The sequence below is a fragment of the Rhineura floridana genome, chromosome 1, assembly GCF_030035675.1.
Source record: "Rhineura floridana isolate rRhiFlo1 chromosome 1, rRhiFlo1.hap2, whole genome shotgun sequence".
In the NCBI taxonomy this organism is placed as follows: Eukaryota; Metazoa; Chordata; class Lepidosauria; order Squamata; family Rhineuridae; genus Rhineura; species Rhineura floridana.
The window spans coordinates 102,265,330-102,279,455 of NC_084480.1; the positions used below are offsets into that span (position 1 = coordinate 102,265,330).

At 38.5% G+C, this 14,126-nt stretch overlaps 2 protein-coding genes across 10 annotated transcripts in view; one reads left to right on the forward strand and one right to left on the reverse strand.

Annotated features, from left to right (window-relative positions):
* The window catches only part of LOC133385153 (uncharacterized), an 86,798-nt gene extending 81,373 nt beyond the window's left edge, over positions 1-5,425 (reverse strand). For 3 of the 6 annotated variants that reach the window (XR_009762793.1, XR_009762789.1, XR_009762798.1), the window contains exons 1-2: positions 5,125-5,425; positions 3,963-4,078 (exon numbers count right to left, since the gene is read on the reverse strand). The gene's annotated coding sequence lies outside the window, so the exon portion shown is untranslated. The remainder of the gene's footprint in view (positions 1-3,962; positions 4,079-5,124) is intronic. The other 3 variants (XR_009762799.1, XR_009762790.1, XR_009762791.1) reach the window with 3 other exon arrangements.
* Positions 1-13,224, forward strand: part of PRUNE2 (prune homolog 2 with BCH domain) — a 197,047-nt gene extending 183,823 nt beyond the window's left edge. For 3 of the 4 annotated variants that reach the window (XM_061627567.1, XM_061627575.1, XM_061627585.1), the window contains exons 17-19: positions 3,535-3,570; positions 7,086-7,133; positions 10,717-13,224. In XM_061627567.1, the coding sequence (XP_061483551.1) occupies positions 3,535-3,570; positions 7,086-7,133; positions 10,717-10,747 (115 nt within the window). In that variant the 3' untranslated portion in view covers positions 10,748-13,224. The remainder of the gene's footprint in view (positions 1-3,534; positions 3,571-7,085; positions 7,134-10,716) is intronic. The other variant, XM_061627595.1, reaches the window with a different exon arrangement.
* The last annotated feature ends 902 nt before the right edge of the window (positions 13,225-14,126 follow it).

Genomic DNA, 14,126 nt, shown 5'->3' on the forward strand with positions numbered 1-14,126 from the left:
GAAAAGAGATTGCAGCAGCTTGGCTCCTCTCTGTTCCTTTTTGCTGCTGTGCCACACTGAGCTAAACAAAGGTTTGACTTAGTGTATTGTTCAAGCCAGGGCTTGTGGTTAAGTGCTCTTCTTACTAGCCACAAGCTATAACCAAGGTTCCTAAGGCGAGAGATGAAACATGAGCCCTCATTGAGATTACATGCTAAGACAAACCTTGATTGAGCATTTGTGCAGTGCGGCAGCAAAAACGACTGAGAAGCAGCAAGTCGCTGTAAGATCCTCTTCAGGAACCCACACGCTTGTGTGAACACAAGTATGTTGTTGTACAAACTAGGCCAAGGTGCTGCCCACTTTTATTTTGAAGAAAACACATGTACCTATTCTGGAACATGCCCCAAGCCAGATCCAAAGGTGCAGTCAAGATCAGGAGCACATTTCAGATGGGGCCTCAACAGCTGCTTTTTATGTGGCCAGTTTATGGGTGGTCCCCTTCCCCCCCCAAATTTGAACAATGTAGCATGCAGTTCTAACACATGAAGATCTGAACAGGGTAAGATCACTTTGGCTACAGAGTAAAATTGTGTCTAAATGGGGACATTGCCTAAAAGGGGGCATTGTCACTTATGATGTCTTACTAGAACTGGTTTTGCATAGAAGCTAGCAAACTGAAAAAGGAATCCCTGATTGTCTCTGTCATTAAATTAATCAAGTGCCTGTTTTTTTAGTATCTCTCCCCTCCCCCTTTTAAATACATGCTTAATAAAAGTTTGTCAACAAATATGGAAAACAAAACAATGGCCCACAAACTGGAAGCATTCAATATATATCCCAATTCCAAAGAAAGGGGATCCGAGGGAATGCAGTAATTATTGAAATATTGCCTTAATATCCCATGCAAGTAAAGTAATGCTCAAGATTCTACAACAAAGACTGTTACCATATATGGAATGAGAAATGCCAGATGTTCAAACTGGATTTAGAAAGGAAAGAGGTACAAGAGATCATATTCCAAACATACATTGGATAATGGAACAGACTAAGGAATTTCAGAAGGAAATCACCCTGTGCTTTATAGATTATAGCAAATCCTTTGATTGTGTAGATCACAAAAAACTATGAATGCTTTAAAAGAAATGGAGGTGCCACAGCATCTAATTGTTCTGATACGCAACCTATACTCTGGACAAGAGGATACTGTAAGCACAATATGGAGAAACTGTTTGGTTCCCAATCAGAAAGGGTGTGAGACAGGGGTGTATTTTATCATCCTACTTGTTTAATCTATATGCAGAACATATCATACTGAAAGCAGGATTGGACCAAGATGAAGGAGGTGTGAAAATTGGAGGGAGAAATATCAATACTTTAAGATATGCAGATGATACCATACTACTAGCAGAAACCAGTAATGATTTGAAACAAATGCTGATGAAAGTTAAAGAGGAAAGCACAAAAGCAGGACTACAGCTGAATGCCAAAAAGACTAAAGTAATGATAACAGAAGATTTATGCAACTTTAAAGTTGACAATGAGGACATTGAACTTGTCAAGGATTATCAATACCTTGGCACAGTCATTAACCAAAATGGAGACAATAGTCAAGAAATCAGAAGAAGGCTAGGACTGGGAAGGGCAGCTATGAGAGAACTAGAAAAGGTCCTCAAATTCAAAGATGTATCACTGAACACTAAAGTCAGGGTTATTCAGACCATGGTATTCCCGATCTCTGTGTATGGATGTGAAAGTTGGACAGTGGAAAAAGCGGATAAGAGAAAAATCCACTGTTTTGAAATGTGGTGTTGGAGGAGAGCTTAGTGGGTACCATGGACTGTGAAAACGACAAATAATTGGGTGTTAGATCTAACTAAACCAGAAATATCACTAGAAACTAAAATGATGAAACTGAGGCTATCATACTTTGGATACATAATGAGAAGACAGAATTCACTAAAAAAGACGATAATACTGGGGAATACAGAAGGGAATAGAACAAGAGGAAGACCAAACAAGAGATGGATTGATTCCATAAAGGAAGCGACAGACCTGAACTTACAAGATCTGAACAGGGTGGTTCATGACAAATGCCATTGGAGGTCGCTGATTCATAGGGTCGCCATAAGTCGTAATTGACTTGAAGGCACATAACACACACCCCTTCCCCTTTTAAATACAGGCTTAATAATACTGATCTACCCTGCAGAATTGTTGTAAGAATTACTGAGATAATGTGTCTGAAATGCTTTGCAAACTAAGTGCTATGTAAATAAGTGTTATTAATACTTTGCATTTACAAACTAGTAGGAATAGTTTTTTAAAAGTGTTGCTACCTTCAACCATAAAAAACTAGGAGAACCTGCCAAACTGATAATTGATTAAGATCTGCAAAGATTTTAGGTTTTAAATATAAATCCTGTGAAAGCTGATGGAAATTAAAACAGTTCTGCAGCTCTGAAAATATATCTTGCAAATACTCTCCTGTTGGGAAGTAGCGCAAAGGGGATGATAACCAGAGATAGCATGAATGTCACAAATGATGATGTTCTATTAACACATAAATAAGATTGAGAGTTTAGAAGAATAATAATTTTCTTAATCCAGCAAATTGCTAGTGTAAGGGGAATTAAAATCCCAACACTTCAAAGTTTCTGCAAAAGCAGAACCTCATCTTTGTTTTTTTCTTTCTTTCCTCTTTTCTTCTTATTTTTCTCTTTATTTATTTATTAAATTTACATCCCGCCCTTCCGCTGCTCTATACATATTAATTGCTGTATTGCACCATTTGGAAGACCTAGATTAGGATGCTGCAGTCAGTCTCGCTTCTCTTTTCCCTATCACCTTTCTGATAACTAAAAGCTCACTTCAGTTTTTGAAGAGACTATATATATATTAAAGGGTACTCATCACTGCCAAAAGTAGAGTGAGCCTCCACTTTGAGCCTCCACACAAAACATCAAAGGAAAATCTCACCATGGTTCGAAGCATCATCATAAAAGATGTTGGCTAAAGCTCAACAAAACATGATCTGAGGATACAAGGGCTTGTCTACATTTCATCTAAAAATCATCAATGGAAAGAGCATCAACCCAGGCTGAAGGCAGGCTGGACTGGATTAATGTTCTAGAGCCATCACTGACCTCTAGTTAGATGCAAGTCTATGGGCAGTCCAAATGACATAGAACTAAGCTAGAAAGCCATATAGATCCAATATTTTACATCAGAATGTATACATCTAATGCCTTATATCTAAAGACATAAAGACAAACTCATCTTTATAATATTAACATTCTACTTCTCTGTTGCGGGTCCAGAGGGATCTCTCTCTGATTTGCAAGGCTATCATGGGATAAAGAAAATAAAGGAAATCCATGCCATTTTGTTCTTACTTCAGGCTATCGCCCAAAACTTTGCATGTAAACTACCTGCTATTAAGAATAGATTCCTTGTTCATTTTGATATAGAGGTGAAATGTTCAGGATAACAGTGGCAATTGCATATAATTTGACCTTGTATGTTTTTGTCCTTCATCCACTTTTATCTTGAAAGGTATGATGAAGACAGGTCCTTTCAGAGAAGAGTAAGGTAACACTCTTACTCTGTTGCAGCTTGTGCTGATGTTTCTAACAGTGAAGATGTGTGATGAATTGACTATTATATACACAAAAGAAATCCCATAGCTCTGTATAACAGAACTCCACTGATGAGCTATTGAGATCAGTCTTATTTATAGCTGAAGTCTGCTAAACTGGAAAAATCCTTGGCTTGGCCTCTTCTGCAGCTAACTTACATCTCTTTAGTTAAAGCACTCCTGTCAGCTTTGTACAGCATGCATGCTACGGACTCTGGCCCTGCTACCTTTATGTGCCCACTTTCAGATGAGCTAAATATATAAAACACAAAGCTAAAAGATATGACAATGACATCATAGGGAACTGAAGATCTTATCTAGGTGTGGACTTTTAAAAAGCATGTACCTTGCTTGATCTTTGCTCTGCTTTTGCTCTGCTTCTGTCTTATGCTCTGCTTGCTTTTTCTTTTCCCTGCCCCCGGAAACATCAATAACTTTTATTCATGCAGACTGGATGAAGAGCTGAGGGAAGCATCAACAAAGTAAGACAGCATTCTGGCATTATATATTTCAAAGAAAACAATTAACAGTCCTATTCTATATATGCCTTTTTAGTAATAATCCCATTGTGTTCAGTGGAACTTACTCCCAGGTAGGTGTGTATCACTGAACTATATGCACTGATCACCACACTCAGTCAAATCAAAAGTGCTAGAGGAGGGTATCAACTTTTAGAGCCTTGGTTTACACAGTTTGCATGTAGCTTTGATACCCAAGACAACTGTTGATGTACTTAAAGCCTAGTCCTGGTCCTGGCGCTTCAAAGGGGATCAGATTGATTCCTTAGGTCATCCTAATGCATAAAATCCTGAAGAAGTTCCACCAAAGCCTCATCAGTAATTGATAATCACAACCACGCACCACATCCTAAACCAACTTTCCCCACCCTGGTACCCTCTAGATGTTTTGGATTACAACTTCCATCATAACTGACCATTAGCCATGCTGGTTGGGGCTGATGGAAGTTGTACTTGTCATGCTTCCCCACCGTCAAGGCGCAAGAAGGGCATGCTTCAGACCCAATTCCCACCCTTAGGGTAATTGTTCTGGAAACCCAATATCCAAATTCCTCCTTGCCAAGGCTGTGCAAACTAACACCAACCCTGCCAGGTAGGAAGTAGGCTGCCACCACCCCTGTCACTGGTTCTACTCAGAGCTAGGGGAACTCTGAGCCCAGAAAATAGGTAAACCAAGGTCCTATAGGACAAGAGCCAAATTTACACTCCTTGTCAGGAAACCTCTGGTAAAACCCCACAAATTAGAATTAAGCTTTTAACTTCTTTTCCCTCTTTGGTAGTTGTAGCTGAATGGTCAAGGTGCTGAATTCAGAACCACCCTTACCCTCAATGAACACACCAGGTTAAATAGAAGTAGCTTTATTCAAAAAATATAAGTGCACATTAAAATATAGCAGCAAACAATTCCACAAAACCATACACCCAAACGGGTTTAGGTACACATAAGAGAGTTCATTCACACAACAGGAAAATAACAACCTATCTACTTACATAGGAGGTAGTTGGTTGAAGTTTCGTCTCTCCTCAGAGAGAATAGCATCAGTTACAAGCAATGGAACCCTGCTTAGGTTGCCTCCCATAGGCAACAGTCAGAAGCAACCTTTCAGAACCTTCCTGAGGGAACAAAGGCTATGGGTCTCAAGCTCTATACTTAAGGAAAAGAATCCCAACGGATCAAAGTTAATCAACCAATCAGGAGTCTTCTGATGTCACCCCTTTCTAGATGTTTCTCCACTTTTCCACTCCTTCCAGGCCCCCCTCCCAACAAGGTTTCAATCTTCTCAGACACGGATGGCCTTGAGTGCCAGGCTCTTACTGATTAGCACTGATAAGCAGGTGCCTCTGCTTAGCCCTCCCTTAACTGTCCTCAGCTGGGAAACGAAACTTAACATTTTTCCCTTTCCGAGGCCTGTTTCTCTAGCAAGATGACACTCCCAGAGTTCTTTGCACTGAGCCATGATGGTACACATAATGTTAATATTTTATGAACATATCCAGGTTCATGACAGTACCCAAACATCTAAAGGGCAGCAAGTTTATTTGGATATAGGTCCTATTGATTTCAGTAAAACATGCCTCTTAAGCAGATGTACTGTGCTGATCATTTTGGGGGAAAATCCCATAAATGAACTATTCTTTTCACTTAAATGATTTAAAAGGATTCTCTCTCTCCCCTCCCCGCACACACATGCAAGTTTAGACTTACTTACTTAGCTAAGCCAGCCTCTAATATAATATCTGGCAAATTGGCTGAAAATAAAAAATTTGTGGAAAACCAGATGATCCTGCTAATATTTTAAGTAAGACTGAGACTGCTGAAGATCACTACAAATTATTCTTAGAGTATAATCCCACTGCCCTCCAGGCTTTTCTTTTGTTATAAGTCATCATGATAAGTGGAAAAGAGGAATCAGAGGCACATACCATAGTAGTTTGCTGTCACCAAGCCATGGATCATTTGATTTGGTGTTGATGATAACAATCCTCTTACACTAAAGGAAGTGGCTTGGCTATGCTTTGGCTGTCAAAACTATTGCATGAGCTTTAGGAACCTTTGTTTCTTTCAGGTTTACTAATGACACTATTATAGCAGCTATGTGGATCAAAGCTGACATTTCAAAAAGTGTAAACTGCCAGAAGATTACTTTATTATACAATTTTGAGCTGTATTATTCAGTTATAAAGCCTGTACCTACTTTGAATGGTGCATAGAATGGTTTGTTCCAATGTAGCTATAGTGGCATCCTATACAAGGCAAGTGGAACAAAGCCAATCTGCAGTGCTGTTTTTACGCTGTAATCCCAGTACAGCATATGCTGATTACCTACAAATTTTCTTGGATTGCTCCATGGTCACTGAATATTTTTATGATGACACACAGTCATCTGCTATGTTGTGCCATGCTGCTAGACCACATCTGGCTGTGGTGGCTAATACTGGTACAGCAGCACTGGAGATCTATAGAGGAAGCATCATATTTTAGTGAACAGAAGCTTTGGGGATGTAGCACATAGCCTGATCTTATTTATGCTTATGCAGAAGTGAGTGAGTAGAGTGACGCTTACTCCCAGGCAATTGACCATAGGAATGAGGTGTTAATTTATTTAACCATGCACCATCTTTAAGACTTTTTACGGTGGCTGATTCCAGTGGGAGAGCCATGTTAGTCTGTTTCAGCAAACAACAAAGAGTCTTCTGGCATCTTAAAGACTCAAGTTTATTGTGGCATACACTTTTGTGAACTTTTTTTTGTGGGCGCGGGGGGGGGACATTTCTTTTTTTCTATAACCATGTCATGCAGCTGATGAAATGAGCTTGGTCCACAAAAGCTTGTTTATCAATATATTTGTTATGTTTAAAATAAATGAATTGCTTCCTTAAATGTATAAAAAGAATACAATGAGGTTTTGTGGGGATTTTTTTCACTGTTGTTCATTTCCCCTTGCCTTCAGAGCGAGCTGTCTTTCAAATGAACCAGAAATAGCTTCCATCCAGCAGGAGTAAGAATTTACTATTAATTATGGCATTATATTTCAGTTTTATTTTATAATCATGCAGTGTAAGAGACACTGAAGAACTGGGTAAACTCCAGGTAGTCCAAATCTGTGTTCTTATATGGCTTCATAACACTGCTGTCTAGATCATTATAAAAAATGCAGTAGTGCATTTTTAAATTATCTATTTTTAAATGGTGCATTTTTACATGCTAACTGCACATGAAGAAGATTTCCAAATGTCAGGTTGATAAGGTATACAGGTTAGTCCATAAAACCTGTTTGATTAATTTGTTAAACAGAGGTATTTGTAGCATTAATAAACTTTTCATTACATTTTCTAGGGTCTATCCAGTCCTCTTTTCAATTTGTCCCCATACCTTTTTATATCTATTCTGAAGTCTTTTTTTCATCCAGGTCTATTTTCGTTTGCCTTTATCTGTAGTTTGAACAGTAAATGCTTTCATCAAAAATGCAGAAGTATTTTCCATGATTTTAATTTTATTCTCTGGTTCAGAAAACAGGTCTCCAGAAGAAACATAGAATAATGTTTACTTCTAAAAGGAAATATCAGCAATTAGAGTGCATCTGGTTGTAGTTCCTTATTCCACAGAATATAATGATAATAATAATAATAATAATAATAATAATAATAATAATAATAATAATAATAATAATAATAATAATAAATCAGTGAGACAGGTAAGTTTTCACTAATTTAAACCCATTAATTTCAGTGAGACTTAAGCATGGCTAACTTTCCTTAGGGTCATAATGTACAGAACAGTTGTTCTTTGTCAGACAATACATGTAAACTTGTATTGATTTAGTTGAAAGCTGGCTTTTGTTGAAAGAATCCAGTCTGTGAACAAAATGTGTTTCTATGCATCTATGTAACTGTCTGAGAATGGCTCAGATATTGTTTATAAGGAATGGGTATACCATTTTTACTCATCGGTGATTATCCTAGATAACATGACATCTTGGATTAATCCATAAATAAAGAGTATAACTCTTCTGACCTACCAGAAGAAGAAATCACTGACTCTCCCCCATACTTTTGCTTCATTATTTCAATTGCCTTGCCCCATAACCTCTCCCAACTATAAGTTGAGAAGCTGAGTATGTTGTACATAAGCACTTTGTCTGTGGACCTTGACGTTAACATTCTACCATTTCTTCTCTTTCCTTAGTTGGACAGTATTTTTTTTAAAAAAATCCTACTTTACTGTAGTGACATAGAAAACTGCTTCTGCAACACTATGTAGCTCAGTGCTAACAGATTAAATTGCATTATCATCACATCATCATCACCTTCATGTACTATTTATTGCTTAAAGTGAACTAAACATCTCAGCCTAAAGCTATACAATCAAAGATACTGACAAAACACAAATGGGAAGGAAATCCAAAGGTGAAAGGAAGAAATAACAATACACAAAATAAATGTGCAATTTACAAAGCATGGCAAACTGGAAGTTTCTTTTTCTCTATTTAAAAAAATACAAAAAGGAAAATCAAGAGAAGAGGTTACCTTGCAAGAAGCATTTTTTAAAAAAAAGGAGAGACTAAAAGAGAGAATCACAATATTTAACAGAGGAAAGAAGACAATTCCAATCAAAGGGAGAAGTGAAAAAGGATAACCAACACACACACACACACACACACACACAGAGAGAGAGAGAGAGAGAGAGAGAGAGAGAGAGAGAGAGAGAGAGAGTATTCAAAGGTAACAAAAAAAGCTAAACACAATTGAGGACATGTTGATTTTTCATCTCACTGCTGCAAAAACTGTCGTTAAATTGTAAATAATAGAAAGGATTGAAGTAAAACTTGGCCTTGAAATCCCTTGGGGAGTAGGAAGGTGGAGACCTTTTGAAAGAAACTAGTTAAGCAGCAGAAATAAGATAGCTGAAAGTACATCTCCTATGTGCAAGTATAAGCATTTAACTCAGCTGATCTGGTTATCATTTTCAGAAACGGAAAGATTTGCAAGTCATGCACGTGTAAGAATAGGCATCCAACCAACTTCTGTGAATGGGTAGTAGAGGTCATGGGCTCCCTGACAGATTTATGAACTTCAGGACCCTGGAATCTGACCAAGAGTTCACAAGTTTGCCATAGAACCAAACCAGTGAATTCATGAAAGACATGCAATATATGTACAAAGCAGAAGCAACTTACAGAAATAGCTACATATCTAAATAGGAATGGGCCATAACAGACCTCTATCGAGAGGCGTACACACACAGAATGTATGTGGAACTAAATTAAGGCTTTTTGGAGAGGATGAATAAATAAGACATATTCAAAAAAGCATTTATTTGAGCAGGTTTGCACAACTTTAGTGAGTCACCAAGCTGAAGGCAACCCACTTTCCATGCAAGGTGGGCTGCAAATAAACGTCTGGGAAGAGGGCATGTTTGGGAACAACAATAAATCTTGAGGCACAACAGGCTTATTGTGACATAAACTGCATAGACTTGAGCGCACTTCATCCTATGCATGTGTCTGTGTCACATAGAGGGGAAAGATGCAAACAGGTCAAACAGCTCTGCAATTCAAGAGATATAGGCCACATTTGAAAACATCGCATTGAACCATAGTTTGGTGCAATGTGAACAAGCTGGAATGAGCCTCAGGTTCTGCCCTCCTACATGGTATGTGAGGGCTTGTTCTGACCTGGAGCTTTTTCTGGCTTGTTTACATCACACTAATTATAATTTAACATGGTGTCCAAACACAGTCATAGTCTGTCAAACAAAGCATGGCTGACATGAATTTTAAAAAGATAGTGGTTAAATTTTGCTGCTTTAAATTAATTCTAAATTATCGCCAAATATGCACAGTCAGTTTTCAAAGCCATGCACTTATTCATTCTTGCCATTGCATGTAAGGTGTTGTGTATATCAAGTACCTTTACACTGATGTTGGCATTTTTATAAAACCAGCCAAGAAAATATTACCTTAACGCTTATGTTAGGAACAACATAGTGCATCTCTGCATTTTTTTATTTCTGTTCAATTGTGTGTTTGTTCCTAGTGAACTGTTGTCTCAAAACAAGAGCAGTACCTTCAACCACTCAGCGCCAGTGTGGCAAAGTGGTTAGAGTGTTGGACTAGGACCTGGGAGATCAGGGATCAAATCCCAGCTTGGCCATGAGGTTCACTGGATGACCTTGGGCCAGTCACTGCCTTTCAGCCTTATCTACTTCATGGTTGTTTGAGAATAAAATTGGAAGGGGGACAACCATGTTTGTATGTCACCTTGAGCTCCTTGGAGGACAGGTGGGATATAAAGGCAATAATAAAATAAATAAGGCCTTGGCCTGTTCAGGCCATCTTTAAGGAGGAAGGAAAGGCAGGGGAAGCATGAAGTACAGCAAATGGTTGGTGGGTGTCTCAAGTAGCTATGTGTTTAAAGTGCAGAATGCCTGGGCCTAGGGGTTGCCCTCAAAATGGGACAAGCAGTGCTTGGGATTGATGTGAAATGTGTTCTGCCCTTTGCTCTTTAAGAAAGTGCTGGGTACATGCATCGATAAATATACACCACACTGAATGCTTTTTTTCTTCTTTTCTTTCCCTAAAGCATTGATATGACGCTGAAAGGAAATTCCTAACTACCTTGGCAAAGTGGAAAAGAGAATTTTCATCTGTTTGGTGTACCTGGGCCTCGAAGATTGGGAACAATTTTGGCTTCTTGTTTGGGGACAATCCTCCAGGCTCGCCTTGTGCACGAGCCTCATTACTTTCTGTGAGGCCTCTTTGTTCAAGAATAGTTCCTGGTAGATTGCAGCCTGTATTATCTGATCACTCAGTGCCATTCAGAATTTTCTGAGGTAAAAAAGAAGGGAGGGGGGAATGCTACTGCCAAATAGGCAGCAACATGTGGATTTGTGTATTACTATTTTCAGGAGTGTTGCCTGCAATAAGGGAATTTCTTCCATTATGCCTTTTCCCCCCAGTTCTGAATTATTTTGCTTATCAGTGTGCCTCATCCATGATTTTGTAAGTTTGATTTGTTCTATTTTGTCTTCAACATGTTAACATATCTGTGCCTAGTTCAATTATAAATGTTTAGTTCCACACAACAATGCTGAGTTTTTCCACATGCTCCCCAGCCCAGTTGCTCCAGTGCACATTAAAGGGGATCAAAAATGCACACAGAATCCTGTGCAAGGATTCTTTTGTTTATGAAGGTATGAACACACAATACTTCCAAAAAGAAATTGGGGATCCCTAGCTCACATGGAGATTTACATGTGCTTTAGAGACTTCACAGATCTTGGTTTGCCACCATTAGCTATAACTCGCAACTCTTTTGTTCCCGCCCCCCCCATCACTGTTTAAATTGCAGGTACTTTGCAGGATCACTCCTGATCATAAAGGTACCATGAACAACAAGGATGGAATAATTTTTTCTTAGCTGTGTGTGTTGTAATTAAGAAAACAGGAAGTCCCAAGACAAGCTCTGTGTATGAACTAGAGCACATATGGTCCATAGTGAGATCCAAGACAGAATGGATGTGGTAAGAAATAAACCATATGCTAAGATTATTGGATAGTATGCTGAAATATCAGCTCAAATGAGAGAACAAAGGCTCTGGTTTCATTTGATTGCTGTAAAAATACTCATCAACAAAGTGCAAATTTCAACATCTAGTGCTAATTACAGTACCATACAGTGACAAACATCTCTCTGTTGAAAAGAAGACCTACATATTCTAAAACACAATTGTTTATCTTCAAATGGTGATGACCAATTAATCAATTTGACAGATTAGAAATAGATTTTGTGTGGGTCTTATTTAATCAATAGAAATAACATGCTAATAGAAATAACATGTTCATAATAATTATCTAATAAATATAGTCAGTCACCAATTATTATCATCTTACTCTAGAAATATAGCTTCAAAGACTTAGATGCAAATTAGTATCATTTATTACTAGACATCATTTGTCATTAATCATCAATAATCACTATGTTGGGCAGGGGTGGTAGTGGAAAGTCCTGTGGTTGCCATTTTCTCCATTCACATTCACTTTAAACAATATATTGTCATGTAGGGAAGGTACCCAGCCTGCTGCTCCACAGGTAAGTGGATGGATGGAAGAAAAAGGGAAGATGGGGGCTTTTGCAGCTCATCATCAAAGCCACCACTGTTGGCAAGGAAAGTTTTCCTACCATTTTAGTATTCCAAAATAACTTTTATTTCTTCCTCATATGAGAAGGTAGCAGCAAGTAACAACTGAGGGACATTAAATCCATTCCTGTCTTTGGGTATTCCTATTTCTGGAATGTGAGTCATGCTTAGTGTCCCCTCAGTGGGTCCTAGACTACAGATCATTAATTTTGTTCCAGTGAGAACTGAGTCAGTCCATATATGCACAACTGCACCCACTTTATTTATCTTTCTTGATCTGCCACTTGAATGTCTGATGAAAAAAAGAATATTGGGAATTTACTTTTCTATATGTTGGACTTGGATCAAAGATCCCCATTCTCCAGAGGAGTTTTCTGCCAATGAAGAGTCATCCTCTAGTAGTGGAAGCTCCTTCCATCAGAGGAAAGAAACCTTTGGATCCAACACTGTAGGCTGTTTTTTTTTAAAGGATTGAAATAGGCCCGGTCAACAGAAAAAAATGAAGAGAAAGAAATAAGAATTATCTGTAGTTAAATGTCAGGGAATAAATCATATTTTTTGCAGCATATCTGAAGTTCCTGGTTTAATTTCAGTTTTTACACTGCCTGTGGTATTTCCTTAATCTAAGCTTGAAGAAGTGCCATGAATAGTGCATATCTTGTGAGGTGCCAGTCCTGTAATGCACTGAGCATCAATTTTAACACAGCAGTGGACCCCAACTTAGCACCTGACATTTTACACCATCATATAGAATGTGACTTGAGAATTGGGTCATTCTTCAGAAAAAACTCTACTTCAGATGCCATTGATTAACAAGCAAAGGTTTGAGTTACCTTCCAGATACTCAGATGGTTCTCAGTATGAATTTTTCAGTGTGTCCAGCATAGGGATGCCAGGCTCAGGGCCTGAGAATGATTCTATATCTTTAAGAGAACCAAAAATTCAGCCAAGGGCAGGTTTTCTTGAAACAGTGTAATGGGAGAGACCACAAGGTGAAATTCTCCCTTGCCCCTGCACAACTTTTAAAGATACAGAAGACCTCTTGGAGGCTGGGCCTGGCAACCAAGAGGTCTTCTGTATCTTTAAAAGTTGTGCAGGGGGAAGGGAGAATTTCACCTTGTGGTTTTCCCATTACAGTGTTGGAAGAAAACCTGCACTTGGCTGAATTTTTGCTTCTCTTAAAGATACAGAATCGTTCTCAGGCTCAGACTGGCAACCCTGGTCCAGCACCATGGACTCAAGTTCTTTGCAGCCATTCAGACTATGCAATGCAGAGGAGATACGTCTTTTGCCCTTGTCCTATGTTTGTTCTAGAAGCAAACATTTTGAGAGACATGTTTACTTGCAATTTTGTCATGGGGGTGCCCTTTCACAAGATCCTTTTACTATATAGATATTAATAGGAAAAGGAATCTTGTGGTGATTCTTCTACCTCAAAAACAGCCATGTGAATTGTCTCCCAATTGTCATGAAAGAACACTTCTCCTGAGCACTACTTGATGCCTACTTAGACTTGCTTTTGAGGAGAACTTGCAATTTCCACAAAACTATATTTATCTTTACTGAAGCTCATAATCAATGTTGTATTGGTTCTTAGATCTAGAAGTTAATTCTGAACTAATGATGGTGTTTAAGAATCCTCAAGTGAGAAAATGGTTAACAGTGCAAGGTTCCTCCAGAAACACCTGTTTTATAGAGTACCTACTCTTTTCAATCACTTCCTGTGCTAATAAGTATATGGGGATTCTCTGCCTTCAGAGCCATCCTTGTTACATTTAGTGGAGGAAACTGTGCTGCGCCCAAATACTGTTGTGTGCTTGCATCTGCTTCTCTTTATTGAAGTGAATGGCTA